At 36.1% G+C, this 17,107-nt stretch overlaps 1 protein-coding gene across 5 annotated transcripts in view; it reads left to right on the top strand.

The window, feature by feature from the left end:
* L3MBTL3 (L3MBTL histone methyl-lysine binding protein 3) overlaps window positions 1-17,107 on the top strand; it is a 108,677-nt gene that overhangs the window by 50,329 nt on the left and 41,241 nt on the right. For all 5 annotated transcript variants that reach the window (XM_031456309.2, XM_031456311.2, XM_031456308.2 and 2 more), the window contains 5 exons: window positions 744-820; window positions 5,268-5,353; window positions 7,084-7,194; window positions 15,210-15,324; window positions 16,790-16,892. In XM_031456309.2, coding sequence (XP_031312169.2) covers window positions 744-820; window positions 5,268-5,353; window positions 7,084-7,194; window positions 15,210-15,324; window positions 16,790-16,892 — 492 coding nt within the window. The remainder of the gene's footprint in view (window positions 1-743; window positions 821-5,267; window positions 5,354-7,083; window positions 7,195-15,209; window positions 15,325-16,789; window positions 16,893-17,107) is intronic.

Raw genomic sequence — 17,107 nt, 5'->3', positions numbered from 1 at the left:
CAGGAAAGCAGAAACTTGGTATATGTTTTATTTGCTACTGTAGCTTCAGTGCCTACCCCAGTGTCTGGCACACCATAAACACTCACTATTGAGTGAGCGGGTGAATGAATGAAGCATGTTGCGCGTTGAGATGAGGACTGTGTGGAACAAGTTTGGTTAGGAGCAATGTGCCTGTTGATAAAGAGGCCTTGGAAAAATATATGCCTGACTGAAGTAAAGATGACAAAGAGGAGAAAAGGTGAGGGAAAAGTGCACCGTCTAATACCTGATCTCTGCCATTCTAATGGGTGATAGAAATAGCGTGTTTGTTTTTTGAGAGCGATTGAGCTTCCTGCTTTTGCACATTTGTCCTTAGAAATATGGAAATAATTTTAGCTTGCCTGTGTGTATGATATCGATGTACATTTGTTTACTTTTCCAAATGATTTTTGTAAATGGAAATTCTGAATTTTAATGACATAATTTTGACTTTTGGCTATATTTGAAGTTGTAGAATATAACAAAATTTGTGTGAGAACCAAAACTGTTTGCCTGTGGTGTCAAGTTTGCATGATATTTTTCTGATAAAAATCTGCTCAGTATTAATATATTGGAAGAATGAAAGTTCCTTTGGTTTTACAGATTTTTTTTTTTCAAATTAGATAGATTGTAAAAATAAAATAGAGCTCTGTAAGGTTTTTCTCTTACTAGTACTTGAGAATTTATCCTGACACTTACAACTTTTCAATCTATGTAACCTGCAGGTGTGAAGCGTCTAGTCCACACATACATCCAGTTGGTTGGTGCAAAGAACACAGAAGAGCCCTTATTACTCCTCCAGGTTTGTGTCTAATGTTATTCACGTACATCGGTTGGCGGCAGACGTTTTCCGCAGAGGGCCGGATAGTCATTACTTTTGGCTTTGGAAGCCACGCAGTCTGTCACAACTACATGATTCAGTTTTAGCACAAAAGCAGCCATAGATGATACGTAAACAAATGAGCATAGGTATGTTGTAGTAAACGTTCACCTGTAAAAGGCCTGCCTGCAGGTGGCAGTTTGCTGGTCCCTAATACACCTGAACGTATATGAACATTGGCTTAGTCCATAACAGAGTCACAGATATCTCCTTTGGGAAAAATAAGAAGTTCTGTTTTTTAAAAGATGTTTCATGTATCAAGTTAAGATTCATTTCTAAACGTTATATTAATATACATTTCGTATATTGTCTAACCATAGTTGTGAATTATCTAAGGCTTTGACAAGTATAGAGAATTGAACACAGGAGACGGCACTGGTAGATAGAGCCTTGACCCACACGTCAAGTCACGATCAGTTCTGGCAAAAGTACAATGTTCACATTTTGGTGAGAACTTGAGGCTTTAGATTTTCTTTTTTTTCCCTCCTAGATCAGAACTCACACACTGACTTTTCCTTTTTTTCTGTTGCGATCCTTGGTTCCAAAACAGATTTTGCACCTTTATGCACCTATTCCCTGAAGTTTTCAGGGACTTCAGCTGTCCCTGCCTCTGGCCATGGAGGCTTCTCAATTTTTTCACTCTGTTTGACAGGAAACAGTATATAACTGCTGATAAATAGTCTCCTTGTTTTATGTCAATTCGAGTTATTTTCATATGCTAAAGAACAGATTCTGTGGCTTTATCATAAGACTGTGTGTTTTTGAGCATGTCACTATTTTACTCACCGTGGCTACTGCTGATACAAAATGACAGAGCCGTCAGCTAACACAAAGCATCACCGCGCTGTAGGTGGCTTCTTGGGATGCTCCTGTGAGTGGTGAAGACTGCCTTCATCACAGGGAAAGGGTGCCTCCTTGGTTTGTTGTAAAAAGAAGCTATTGTATGGATGTTGCCTGTGGCACGGAAGCAGCAAAGACTCAGCTTGGAGCATCAAGTACTTGTCTCATTCCATTCTGATAGCTGGTTTCATTTTTAGGCTTGTCCTCAGTTCCTTGGTACTGCATCTCGGTTAGTGCCTGATCATTTTCTCACTCAGAGGACCAACCCCTCCTTTGATGGGTACGGCTAGTCCCTTCTACTTTCTGAGTTTTCTCCTGTGTTCAGGAACAAAAGCTCCTGTCCTTTACTGATTTACAGAGATCTTTGGAAAATGAAAGGGCATTTACATAAATCATGAAGCATTAAAATAAGGTATTAATGGTTTGGTGGCCCACATATGGTGCCGCCTGGAAGATTTCTCCTGTTCAGCCCCCTGTATCCTGTGGCTCACATAATATTAGAAGCTAGTGAGTAATCATTGCCACCGTCACCATCTGAACTGCTGTGAGGATTCTTTTGGATTTCCCAACTTGATATTGATCTTTTTCCCCCCTTATCATCTTTTTGGACATCAGGGATCTGGTAAGCAATCAGGACTGTGAACAGAGCCTCCTTCACAGCACTGGGTTAGGTACCCTGGGAGGGGTGGTGTGAGGCCTTGCTGCTGACTTCTGATGTGAGGCAAATCACCAAGTCTTCCGTCTCCTTTCATGGACTTTTATAATTCAGTAGAAGAGAAAGTACACAGCTTTTTGACAGATTTTAAAAATACAAAATTGCATGTTAAAAAGTGCCAGACACACAACAGTGTGAATATTCTTTATGGCACTAACTGTAACACCTAAAAATAGTTAAAATGGTAAATTTTATGTGATATTTATTTTGCCACACCAACAAAAACAGTGGGGGGGAACAAAAACCAAATCTGCCAAATAATAAGACTGGTTTGCAAGGCCTGTGCTGTTGCTCTACTCTGGCTCCATGGCAAAAAAGATGCTCTTGCTCCGGTCCCTTTTCTTTAAGGCCAGATTCCTGGCTTGTTCTTGGATCTCCTGTCTGAAAAGAAGGGACCTTAGTCACCCACCTCCCTAAGCAGCTGCTTTCCTGACTCCTGCTGCCACTTCAGGGTCAGCCCCCTTCTGCAGCCACTCCCCACCCCCACCCCAAGCAGCCCTGCCGGCTGCCCTGTGTTCCTGTTCTCTCTAAACACATAGCATACCTACTGTTCTTTTTCCAAAATTAAAGTCTTTGTGTCTTAAAATGATTTTTATTTTGAATTATCCAAATTATGCATTAAGACATGCTTGTTTTTAAAAGTTGAGAATAAAACTGGAGATAACTACTGTTATCTCTCTGAATAGATTAACAGTTGGTCATTGTATCTTTTCAAAAGAACCTTTTTGCCTCTGCATACACATACATGCATGCATGCCCAGTCGGCTGCAATATTATTTAAATTGTGTAAGCTGTGTGCCTTAAAACTATGTTGTAAAATGTTGCATACATGGAAACGTTTGTGTATTTATTCTTTAAAACTTTTTGAAACAATTTCAAACGTACGGAAAAGTTGCAGGAACAGTACGGAGCTCATCTATACCCTTGAACCAGAGATCTGTTCAAGTTTGTCACATTCAAGTTTGTCAGTTGTGCTAGCGATGTCATTTATGGCAGAAGGATCAGACATATCGGTCAGTTGTATTTCTCTTCCAGTAGGCTCTCCTGGGTTTTCATGACCTGTATATGTTTGAGGATAACAGATTAGTCATTTTGTAGAATATTACTTAATTTGGGTACGATTGGTGCTTCCTGGTAATTAGACCCAGGTTTTGAATTTCTGGCAGAAATATCATAGCAACAGCGCTGTGTTCTAGTTGCATCATCTCAGGTGGCATGTGATGTTCATGTGGCTCACTAATGGTTGATATTTACCACTAATTGATGAAGACAGTAGTAACCAGGCTTCTTCACTAATGTAGTTACTTTTCCTCTGTAATTAATAAGTGTTTTGGGAAGATACTTTGAAATTGTATAAATATCTTGCACTTGATCCCTGTATCACTCATTAGTTTTAGTATCTATTGATATTTCTAGTATGAATTATTATTCTGACAGTTGCTAAATGGTAATTTTTCTAATTCCATTATTCTGTGTACATAATTAGTGGACATTTTTCTGCAAAGAATAGCTTTCTCATCTTCCCATTTATTCAGTTAATTTATTTATATCAGCATGGACCCATACACATTCCTATTGTTATCAATAGGTTATAATCTGTTACTAGCGTTATTTTCATGTTGAAATTTTCTCAGATTTGGCCAGTGGGAGCCCTTTTAATCTGCTTTCTGTGTGCTTTTGACATGTTTTTATAATTTTTTTGAGAAGTCTCTGTTTTCTGGCACAGCTAGGCTCATCTTGTACTTTCCCTGACCAGCCCTGAGGTCAACCATTTCTCCCAAGCTCCTTAGTTCCTCTTCTTAGAGAATGATATTAGGAAACTAAGATCTGGACACAAGATGTGCTCATTGCTGCTGAATTGTTGCTGCTTCCATCCTCTCAGTGGACATAGGACATATTTATGTAAATACGTAGAAGTTTATATTTATGTTTATTTTTGTATCCATTTATAGATTTGAAAACCATGAATTTATACCATTAGCTCCAGTTCACATCTAACACTACTGAATTCAATCCAGTTTTCCACTTCACATGTTTATACTGCTCTTTTTAGTCAGTAAGAGAGCTGACTTCTGTTATCTCCAGTGTATTTACTCATTTTTTTTGTTCCCTTTATGTAGCCAATTTCCCACCCTACTGGGCCACCATTACTTCCTACTAGTGAATTTTGGACCCTGGAGGAGACAAAAGGGGTGGAACAGAGGAAGGACAGTTGTTTTTAGACATTCTATCAGTACTGTTGCATGATTTGTTTTAGCTTATTTGTTTGTTTGACCTAACAATATGATGATATATCTGCTGGAATATTTCACACAGCGGTCTGTATAAACCTGCCTCATGCTTTCTGCTTCAATATACTATACACTTTTTTTTTGCACATTTCTATATTGATGGTTATTTAACTGGTTTTTACATTTTCACATTTATAAACAATGGTACATTGTCTTTGTACACATATATGAGATTTTCCTGGATTAGTCAAAGTAAAATTGCTAAATGGTATTTATGTTTGTGTCTTTGTGCGTATCTTGCATTGTAAGACTATCCTTACCTGGGAATGCGGATTATACATGTACGGATACATTAAATTTTCATTTAAAAGTTAATAGAGAAATCATGATCTAGATGAAAATAATTTTTTTATTATAAGGAGTTCTAAATGTGTGATTAGGTTAAAGTAGTTTTGTGTAATGTAAAAGTAACTTTCTACATTATAACGATAACAATATCTCATAATTTTATGAGGTCAGTCTGTGGTTCTCACTGTCATTTTGGATAAACCTGATAGAATTTACTGTTTTCTTTCTCTCTTAGGTTATCCAAATGTGAAACATTTTTCTTGGGATAAATACTTAGAAGAAACCAATTCTTTACCTGCTCCTGCAAGAGCTTTCAAAGTGGTGAGATAATATATTTTACAGTATTTGATTAATTTATGTTTGTATTGATGATCATGTTCATTGAAATTTAAGAACAGAAAGAGTATTGGTGAACAGGAATGAGAGAGAAACAGAAGGCCAGAGATGTTTTTGAATTTTTGCGATTTTGAAAGGCAGAATTGTTACTGGGGATTTTGTTTGTTGGCATCAAAAAAATACTTCCATTTTGGACTTTAAAGTCTCCTTGGAAAATAATTATATTTAAATCGGTTTGCAGTGAGTTGGTTGTACAGCAAAATTCTATTTTCCAGCTAAATACTCTGAAAGACCAAACAGGACAAGATATTGTTTTATAATGAAAATTATATTTGATCATTCCTTTTAGTTTGTTTATGCCAAGCTGAGATACTGCTTTTTATTTTATGGCTATAAATTGGCATTTGATTATCAAAATGCAGGATCATCTGTTTTTATTATAGTATCTTTCTAACTCAGTCATTGCTTCTTGCCTATTAAGATTCATAGTTAACCTCATTTCTGTGCAAGGGAAGGAAGAATAAAATTTGAAATGTATTTTTTAATCTCAAACAGCTTGTTTTATAATTTGTATTTTCCCATTAATTTAAAGGAAAAGAAAGATATATTAAATACTTGATTTAAAAAGATGTTGCACAGTCTCTCAAACATTTTTCTTTAAATGATCTTTCTACATATATATTTCTAGGATTTTTAATGGTAGAATTAATTAGTAAGTTCAGGCCCAAATACAGAAGGAAAGAACATCAGAAATTTTTGAGAGAAAAACTGGATTACATGAAGAAGAGCGTATCAAAGAATATGTATGATTCTATCTGAGAGTAAATTCAGGATTTATAAATAAGTAATGTTAGGAGTCATGTCGTATTTATGAGTTTTTATCTAACTCCTTAACTTAGCCTAGTACAGAGAAGAGCTGCATTACACTTTGCTTTGAACTGGATACAGTTAATTGAGCTCAGTGTGCATATCTGCTGGCACAGTGATATCAGAGAGAAAATTAAGATTTCTCTAGTTTAGCCTTTAGGTGCCTTGCATTAATTGTTCTGCATCCTTTATGTAATTTCCACACTTGATTTTCACAGCAACACTTTTCTTACACCCATTAGCAATCACCTTGCCTTCTGTCTGTAAATTTTTCAGAGGCTTATGAGTTTCTGCTGAGTATTGAAGTGTAGGGAGCTTGTAGGTCCTCATTCTCATTCCTGTTCTTAGCAGAGCAATTCCATCTTGCATGTCTTGATTGCTAATTTTCTTCTTAAAAAGACATCTATTGCTTTTTGGTCTCATTATCGCCTGTAATCTCTGTCTCGTCTCTGCCACTTGGATGTTCTTCCTTTTCTTTTGAAAAATACTTTTCATGTTTGTTGATTTTCGCTAAGACACCTCCAACTAATGAGAAAAAATTCTTGTCTTCCCTGTGGCTAATCAAATAGCCACAGTGTTTTTGAATTTCATCTAAGATCTTTGGCTTTCTCGTCGTGCCTGTGACTAGTAGCTCAGGCTGTTTCTGTTGCCTGCAGGCTTGACCATGTGATTTGGAACTGTTTTTTGATTGTAAGGGTGAGGTTCAAAGCCATCCTGCGAACTTAAGTTAGAAAGGCTGGTTCTCCAAATAGCTCATCTTTTCTTGTTGTTATTATTCTGTCTTTATGACATAGAGCCCACCTTCTGTTCCTCTGAATCTCACTGTATAAAATTGTCTGTTATGGCAGAAACCTCCACATGGATTCCAGAAAAAAATGAAGCTTGAGGTCATAGACAAAAGAAATCCCGTGTTTATTAGAGTAGCAACAGTTGCAGACACGGATGATCATCGAATAAAAGTAAGTGTTCTCTGCTGTGGTTTTGTTTTGTCTTTTTTTTACAAGACATTTGAGATGAACACCTTAGGAGATATCTAATTTGTGAAGTCCTATAATTTAAATTAGTGAAACCATAGGAATATGCAAATTAAGTAGCTGTGCATCCTAAGTCTGTATTTTTCCACCTTTTCCCTTTAATCTACATAACTTTTCTCTTTAATTATGACTGACTTCTAATATTTTAAGTGTGTATTTGGAGGAAAAAAGTAGATACAGCATATTGAGGTAATCTATTCAGAAGAAGATATAATATTTCATTCTCCAATAGTGTGTTCTTTTTTAAAAAATTAAGGTCACTTTTTTTTTAATGGGGTACGGTACATGTAGACTTTTCAAAAGAATATCCTGCTTTTTAATAAAGGACAAGTAAAGAGAAATGAGTAAGTAAAGTCAGATTTTAACTAGAGTTGGGTTAATAAAAGTCAAGAACCTCTCATGAAGTAGCAAACGTCTAGAAAGATAGGTTCCGTCTGCGTCCAGGTGTGGTAAAGTGAAGGGCAGTAGTGGTTCCCGGCCAGGAGCCCGAGGGTCTCGTCTCTGATTCTGGCTTTGGCATTAACTTCACTCTCAAACCAGAATGATGCACGTTCTGCTTACCTCACGGGATCATTTAGAATTTCTGGGAGTGGTTACAGCTCAGGGGCAGAGCACATGCCTAGCACACAGGAGGTCCTGGGTTCAGTCCCCAGGACCTCCATTAAAAAAGAAAAAGAAAACGATTTTCTGTTAAGAATAATACTAGTTCTAGTAACAGCAAGGCATTAGATTTACATGGTGTTTTACAGGGTATTAGGGCTCTCCCATTATTTGGTATTTGTGGTGAAAACAGCACAGGAGATTTATCTCAGTATTATTACCTCATCGATGAAGACTGAGGTACAAAATGAGTTACTCATTAATTATGGGCAGTGACAGAGCTAAGTCATGGTTCTAAACTACTTGAGTCTAAGTTCAGTTCTTTAAAAAACAGTATTACATCTTCAGCTATCTCCAATGAGGTAATGTATAAGAAAATAAATTGTAAAATAACATGGAAAACCTGTGCTGATGTATTTCTGTAAATTCAAGTGTTTCTATAAAATAGAAGTTTTAGCGTTTAATTCACTGTTTTTAAGATTATGTAATCATATAACATTTCAGAAAATTTATAAATTGTGTAAGACCTGTGTTCCATCTTTTTGAAGTATATTTTCTTACTGTCCTTCAAAATGTAGAATTAAGCAACATAATATTTTTATAAGCCAGATTGGTCAGAATTGAAAACAAAATATATGTTCTGGTTTGGATGCATGAAAAGTTTATTCTTATATACAACTGGTGAAAATACAAAGTGTCTCAGCCTTTCTGGAAGGCAGTTGATGATAGGCATCGGAAGTCATAGAATGTCGTTTACCCTTTAATTCAGGAATTTCAGTCCCAGGAATTTGTTAAGGGAATAACCAAAGGGAGTGTGCACAGAGAAGAGCTGCAGGGAGAATACAGTAGAGTCAGCTGTTCATAGTGTTTAACATTAGAACAAGCGCAGTGGAAGATGATGGGTAAAGTAAATGACTGCGTATCTCCACGATGTTACATATTTTAGAAGAATATTTAATACTGACAGTGAAAATCTCAGTTTAATACCATATGTGATGTCTGGGATTGTCTTTTAGAAGAATATATGTATACATGAGCAGTTATGGAAATAAATGTACCAAGATAATGGCAGTGCTTTTCTGTTAGGATGTAAATGATTACATTTTAATTATCTGGTTTCAGGAACACGATTACTTTTGTAATTTTGGTCCAGAGAGGTTAAATACTCTAGGGTCGATTGTTCAGTTAGTTAATGGGAAAAGTTTAGACTAGAATCCAGCTCTTTTTGCTTCTGGCTGAATTTTCTTCCCAGTGCAACATCCTGGTCAATCTTTCATACCCCCAAAAGAGCTGGCTATGAGGTGTATAGTTGACAATCTTTTTTTTCACTTACTGGAATGAATTTCAGCTAAAGGTGAACCACTGAACAAATATCAGTGTATTTATGAAGTCCACAAAAGCTCAGTGAACAGTGACAGTGACTCAGGTTCGGGATTCATCAGAGACTTCTGAAAATATAGGACGCTTTCCGTAGTAGGAGTTTTTCTAATAATATGGGGGATAATGGAGCAAGAACACGTATTTTTCTTTTTTAGGAAGGAAGATAGAGGAAAATAGAGGCGAAGTCATTAGTGTAGTTTAATATTCTGAGTTTCTCAGATAAAATCAACTCAAGTCAAGTCAACTTTTGAAGTTATGTAACATATAACATTTCACACTGTGAGTTATTACAATTAAAATAGTTTAACCTTTGTATACTTTGCTGTTGAAGAAAAATGGCAAGAACATTTTTGCTCTTGTCTTTGTGTTTTTGGTGACAGAATATAAGACAGTTCTGCCCCGTCCATCCCCACCCCCAGGTCTGGTTCCCCACAGGCGAGAACTTCCCACTCTTGGCTGTTGCTTACGACATTTGATCTGCAATTAAAAAAAATAATACAGGTATCCTGCTGTTTCTCAACCCATCCATTTTAAATATGCTGTTTCCTTTCTGTTAGGGTAGTTCAGGATGGAGATCTTGTCATCCTTCCCTTCCCCTTACTCTTTCAGTAATTATCCACAGCGTTTGGCTTTTTCCCCACTCTTCTGTGTTCATATTATAAATAAACAGATTTTGTTCACTGCTGAGTAATGTAGTCTTTTTCTTATGATATTTAGCTTTTCCTGACGTCAATAATTGGGGTTTTTTTTTATTTTTAAATTGTCTATGTTCTTGTTATTAGAGTTTTACAAGTGCCATAATAAATCTGACATGTCTTTTGGTCAAAAAGCTCGAGTGTATTTTTAAACCTTGCATCTGTATCTTTTTTCCTGGAACCCTCCTTCCCATAGTTTGACAGCCACCTCTTCTGATCTGCCTGGTTGCCCTCTCAGCTTTCATCCTGAGGCTCCTCTTCGCTGACACACGATGTTGCATTTCATTTTTCCTGAGTTGCATGCTTTGTTATTCTTTGCATACTCTCTTACCTTGCCGAAGCATATCTTTTTGTAACTTTCTGAGGACGTGTGTATGGGAAGCATAATTTTTCACTCCTTGCACATCTGACGATGTCAATATACTGGCCTCTCATTTAGTTCATGCTGTGACAAGACGGAGAACCATTTCCCCTCAGAAACGACAAGCATTGTTCTGCTGTCTTCTCACATCGGGAGCTGTTTTTTGAGACATTCAAGGCCATTCAGTTCCTTCTCTCGGGGTGATGTACCTTTTCTTTCTAAAAACTCTAGGACCATCTCTGTCCCTCATGTTCTGACATTATGTGGTAGCCATGTCTTGATGTGAGGGTCTTTTTTCGTTTATCATGCAGGGTAGTCATGCCCTTTCACAGTGGAGTTTCAGATCCTTTGTTTTTAGAAATGTTTTTCCATTATTGCCTTGGTGATGTCCTCCTCCCCTCTCTGTTCTCTTTCTGGAAATCCTGTACCTCTGGTATTACACCTCTTGGATTGGCTGGCCCCCTCCCTGATTTTCTTATATTTTCTTTCTTATTCTTCTCTGTTTTGGTTTTTTTTTTAATTCTTGGTTGGAGATATCTACTCGATTTTCTCAACTCTGTTACATTTTAAATTACAACTATGATTTTTTTTTAACTTTCAAGAATTTTTCCTTATTTTCTTGTCGTTTCCCTCCCTTTTCTCCTTTTTAATGGAATCTTCTTTTTTATTTCCTGAAGCAATGTCGTTCCTTATCTGAGGACACCAGTGATGGTTTTCCTCCTGTTCCATATTTATTTCCTCTAAATTTCTTTTAGTTAATTAATTTGGCCTCTGCTTTCATATGAGAGCCTCTCTTCAGATGTCAGGTCCTTGACTGGCTGTTCACGTTAAGAAAAAGGCACTTGAAATTATCTGCTTTTATGGGTGGGGCTTACGGATTGGTGAGCTTCACGGTGGGAAAAGAGAACAAAGAGCCAGCTTTTCCACAGGGAGGTCCCCACTGGTCAGCATCTGGGTTCTTTGTAGCCTTTCAGTTTCTTCTCTTCCCCCTCCCTGGGGATGGGTGAACCTGGCGGCCGCTGTGTGAGGCAGCGAGGGCTGGGTTGGAGTATGCAGACTGTCACTCTGTCCTTGGACTTTCCATCCAGCCATCACCACTGTCCTGGAATTCAGAGGCTCCGCAGCTGTGTCTCTAGAAAGTAAACCTCTTCTCTTTTGCAGGAATGTCGAAGGGGCAGTTACTTCGGTGGGTGGAGTAGAGGCTTAGACTTAAGGATCTGCCGCTCCATTTTCAGATTTTGAGCCAATCCTGTCATTTTCCAGACCTCTTCACACACCTGCTACCTCCAGATCGAGTCCTTGGGTTCTGCACGGTGAGCCAGGTCCCTCTGGTCCCGCGCTCCCGCTCTAGACATCTGAGTTGTGACCGACCCTCTCTCTCCAGTAGCTCAGCACCCCCTCACCTGCCTTTGCCCCACAGACACATCATTGTCATTGTCACTTCTCCTTCTCCACTTGTTCTTCTGGGTTTTTACCTTTTCAAACATAACTTTCCTTTCACAAGAGAGCAGAAATAAGCAGTCTGGGCTAAAATATGTTTTACTGAGTTGCCTTTCACCTGAGCAGAAAATGCAACCAACTCTTTTAAAAAAAAAAAATTAGTGTACTTTCTAAAGAGATCATCTGTCTTAATCTTGAAGTTGTCAGTAATGAATATTAAGTTTTTATAAAGAGTCCAAATTGCACTTCTGGGTTAAAAATGTATCCAACTTGCCAAACTATAATTTTAAATATGTGTAAGTTAAATCATCTGTACTGTGCTTTGATCCGTAATGGTCTATTTAATTTAGAATTTTAATTAAATTCAGCATCATTGCTTAGTTGCTTTTATATGTAATTGTTTTTATAGTGGGACATTTCTATTATGAATATTTTTGGATGTCTTTTTTTGTGTTTGTAAAATGTTTAAATATTTCATGTTGTATGTTTATGTATCTTCCTCTCTTGCTCTTTGTCAGGCATTTGATTTCATTTCCAAATAGGACCCAGCAGGAGAAAAACTATCGCTTACCATTTCTAGATTTTGTTTGTTTGTTTAAAACCTTTTAATATGCCAAATATGCCAGGGACTGAAGTAGCAAGTTACAAAAGATGAAATGAAACTATACAGACCTTAATAAAATGACCTCATCTGGGTTTCCCAGAATGAGAGTATTAATTAGGGCTGATACTAATTGTTGCATGTAGTGTGAGTGTTTACATAATTTCAGAGAGCAGTTTTTAAGTATGTTTGCTACTTACCAGAGAGTTGTAGTGTTACCTCTGTGCATAATATCTAAGCCAAATTTTAACTCTGAAATTTAACCTTAAAGTACTAAAACTCTCCAAATTGCCTGCCAACCTAGCTTGTAGGTGTTCAGTTTATTTATAGTAGCTAAGGTACATCTATCACTGAAGATAGATGACTTTTCAAACTGAGATGTCAGTTTCAGTGAAAACTAGGAAAGGGTTATGGCATCCCCAGGTATAGTAGCTCCAACATAAACATTCTGAAAGGTAAGTGGGAGGAAGATTTTGAAAAGAACCCTTTTATTTATGATGTTATCAAGATTTTTGGAGTCCTTTTAAAATGTGTCCTATTTACTGTCAGTGGTCTCCCTTCTGAGTGCATGGCAGAGTCACTTAGAAGTAAAGTAAATAGCATATAGGTGCACAGAACCCAAGCTGCACCTCTAAATTCAGAGCCTTCTTAGTGGGCTTGGCCTTTTTTTTTTTTTTTTTAACCTTCTTCTTTTCAATATTCTTGAGTGATTCTGATGTGTATCCAGGGTGGAGAACCATTTACTTGTTAGGATTGAGTTTGTTCACTATGGGAAGATAGCTAAATTTTATAAAATTTAATTGTTTATCTGTAACAAGTGGAACATGAGTTGTGTAAACATTGATTCCAATGTAGAAGAAATGGAATTCAGGAATAGCAAGATCAGAAAACATGAGTTTCATGTGTCCAGTAAAACAGAGCATAATCACTTGATGATTAGTTGAGAATTAGAACGTTTAAAACTTGCTAGCATACTATGAATTATGACTGCTCATTTATTGATGGCACTGATAGCATAAATTGATAGTTTTAGAAGATTATCATGAATATCTTTCTCAGTGTTGTTTGAACTTAGGTTTTGGTCAGAGGAAAGGAAGGGGTTGTTTTGAGTCAAACAAGTTTTCTTTAACTGCTGCTTTAACTGCAACGTATATGAATGATGAACAATTTTATTTTGGATCCTTGAATTTTAAGCCTGCTACTCCTCCTACCTAGCTCTGTGATCTCTTTTCCTCTTTAAGATAATATCCATGATTCCTTCCAGGTGTGGAATTCTGTGGGTTTCAGTTCTAGGATTGATTGATTTCTAAGCTTGAGATAGTGAATTCATTCCAAAGGATACTATTTTGAACCCATATATATGTACTTTAATAACTCTGTACTGTTCCATCATATGAATACCATAATTTACTTAACTATTCTTCTGATGGTAAACACTCTGGGTTTTTTTCTACTACAAACAGCGAGTTGAGTTATTGAGATTACTGAGTCAAAGATGATGTATTTTAAGTGTTGATCATTATTGCCAAATAACTCTCCAGAAATATCTCACCAATCAATACTCCTGTCAGTGGCCTATGAGAACATCTGTTTGTCCTCATACTCACCAGCTCCAGGAATCACCAAAATGGATTATTTTTTGGCAGATTGAAAGGAGAATTGCATCTTGTGGTTTTAATTTGTACTTTTTAAGTTATAAGTGAAATTGATTGTCTTTTCATATGTTTACTAGACATTTATATTTACTTTATTGTTAATGAGTCATTTGTATCTTTTCTTTCTATTAGATTTTTCACTTTTTTATATTGATACATGACGTTTTTATAAATTAAGGAACAAAGTACATTGTCAAATGTTAACAAATGTTTTTTTTTGGACTTCTTTTCACCTTGGTATCGGTAATATTTGCCATTCTCAAGATTTAAATTTTGATGTAGTCAGACTGATCTGGCTTTTGAGTTTGGCATCTTGCTTACAAAGGCTATCCCACTCTAAGATAAATACATTCATTCATGCTTTCTTTTAGAACTTTCTATTGTTCAGTTTTTAATGTTCGGATTTTTTTGTTTTAATCCGTCTGGCATCTATTGTATTTTTAGGAATAAGAGAGTCATAAACTTCAAAAAGAATGTCTAACTGGCAAACTAGATCTAAAATATATAGCGTTTTAGTATATTCTTCCATTCTAAAAGATAAAAAATATGTATTACTTAAAAGATATGTAGCTGGTCCTTATAGTAACCATGCCTAAAAGACCAACTGGCATTTCACATGGTGGCCAATAAAGTTGGGTAGCCCTGATGACTCTCTAAAATCTCCTTGAGACATATTAGAAAAATATTTAAAAATACATTTGGTAGAGACATATTTTGTAAATTGGGTATATTTGTAGTAGGGCATTGATTTTTTTTTTTGAAGTCTGTTTTTAGCATAGTTCTAGGAGACTTGACATTTGTATGAAAGATCTTGCCGCTCCCCTCTCCCTTCCTCCTCCCTCCCTTCCCTGATTTATTCATGACTTGGTAGTATTTATTGGGTGTTTGGTATTGCTCATATGAAGATGTTAAGTACTCAAACTGCTGATAGTATTGGGAGATACACACACTGTATCTGTAGAAGTGTTGCCCAAACATGCCTTTGTCAAGACATTTATTAATGGTTAAATAATATGTTGAAGGTAGTTCAAAAGTACCTTTTTCTTATACTGGAATCAAGTAATTTAAATAATTAAAACAATTCACTTGGGTATTAAATGTGTACTATATTACTTAGAAGATCATGAAAATGGTTACTGTGGGCAGAACTTTTACTGTAGGAATTTTTGTGATCTGAGTTATGCTATTAATTTCCTCTCGTTTTCCAGGTTCACTTTGATGGCTGGAATAGTTGCTATGATTACTGGATAGACGCAGATTCTCCTGATATTCACCCTGTCGGTTGGTGTTCCAAAACTGGGCATCCACTTCAGCCTCCTTTGAGTAAGAGACACAAGAATAACTTAAAGAGATGTTTCCATTTTCTTGTGTAGTGTCCTTAATATTTTTTCCCTCTACCCTTCTTGTTCTACTTCTCTACTGTACATTTCTTCTTTGTGTAATCTTTTATCCTCTTCCTACATTTTCAATTACTTGGTAGTCAAAAATATATAAAAGGAAAAATTAATATCTGAAAAAATAAAGTGTGCCTGTACATCCTTTTATTTAGCAGTAGTCACCATCTTTTAAAATTAGTACTGAATTTTTGGAAGACAGTTTGTCAGACTATCAAAATTTAATGTATCAATGTGAATATCCTAATAGTGATTTTATACTGTAGTTTTGCAAAATATTACCATTGGGAGAAACTGGGCAAAGTGTGCAGGGGATCTCCCTCTGTATTATTACTTACAATTGGTGTGAATCTACAATCACCTCAATAAAAATTTCAGTTAAATTAAAAATTTTTTAAAAGTACACAGACAGAAATTGATACAACATTGTAAACTGACTATACTTCAATTGAATAAAAAAAAGAAAACAGAAAGAAAAAAGATACACTGAGAATTTGACATACCAGATCTCAGTTTTGGAGGAAAATAAATACACAGTAGAAAAAATATGTAGCAAATACAATAAATTATTGTTGGGTGTTTTAAAATTAAGCATACCTTCCCCAACTAGTGGCATTACTTCTGGATGCCCATAGAAAGTGCATAAGGGCACCACAAGGCACAGACATGATACTGGTTGCAGTATGTTTAAAATAATAAACCATGGAAACAGATACTGGTTAAATAAATTATAATACACTCATGCTACAGCTACTATGCAATAGTTATAAAGAGTATTACTATTGAGATGGAAAGATTTTTAAGACATGAAGTTAAAGACCAAGGAAGAATGTTTCAGGATAGTACTCCATGTGGTCCCTTTTATGTGGCAGAATCTAAAACTCGATACATGTATATATGCACAAATGTAGGTACATATGGGAATGCTTAGAACATCTAGAAAGGTTACACAGTAACATAATTAGGACTAAGGAGGGTATGAAATGTGTGAGGAGTTGCTTGAAGAGGGTCTGTAACTGTTCTTCTATATTCTGGTGTGTTGTTTGAAGTTTTTACAGTGTGCAAGTATTCATATATTAATTATGCTATTTACCTCATCAAAATTGTTAGAATCTTCTTATAATTTCAGATTTAGGTATCTCTGGAATTTGCAACATTTTGAAAGAAGGTTAGATCAAAAGTTACTGTTTCACTATTGAAGAAAGATAGTGAACAAAATCCTAGGAGAAAACCTTTAGAACTAGAGACTTTAAACATATTTTAAATTTTTATAGGACCTGCTTCTTTTTCTGTTTGTAAGTGTTGATTGAAAAACTGGATTTTTTTCGCTATTCTAATCTGAGACATTTGACTTTAATAACCTTAACTGTTTGACTTTTTTTTTTTTTCAATAGGTCCCTTAGAATTAATGGAAGCCTCAGAACATGGTGGATGCTCAACCCCAGGATGTAAAGGGATTGGTCATTTTAAGAGAGCGAGACACCTGGGCCCTCACAGGTACATGGTTCTGCCACTCACGTGGAGATTCCTTATATAGTCTGATGGAGGGTGTCTGCCCCACATATGTGGAAGATAATGATCTCCATGTATACTAAATAAATATGAACTAATTTTATATTCAGATCCATATGAAATGTGGTTACCATGGTGATCATGTAAAAATGAAGAGTGTATCAGTAGTTAAATCTTCCTGGGAGAAAATGCATTCATAA

Source organism: Camelus dromedarius, chromosome 6 (genome assembly GCF_036321535.1).
Source record: "Camelus dromedarius isolate mCamDro1 chromosome 6, mCamDro1.pat, whole genome shotgun sequence".
Classification (NCBI taxonomy): Eukaryota; Metazoa; Chordata; class Mammalia; order Artiodactyla; family Camelidae; genus Camelus; species Camelus dromedarius.
The sequence above is the reverse complement of the archived record's forward strand: the minus strand, read 5'-3'. Positions and strand labels throughout refer to the sequence as shown.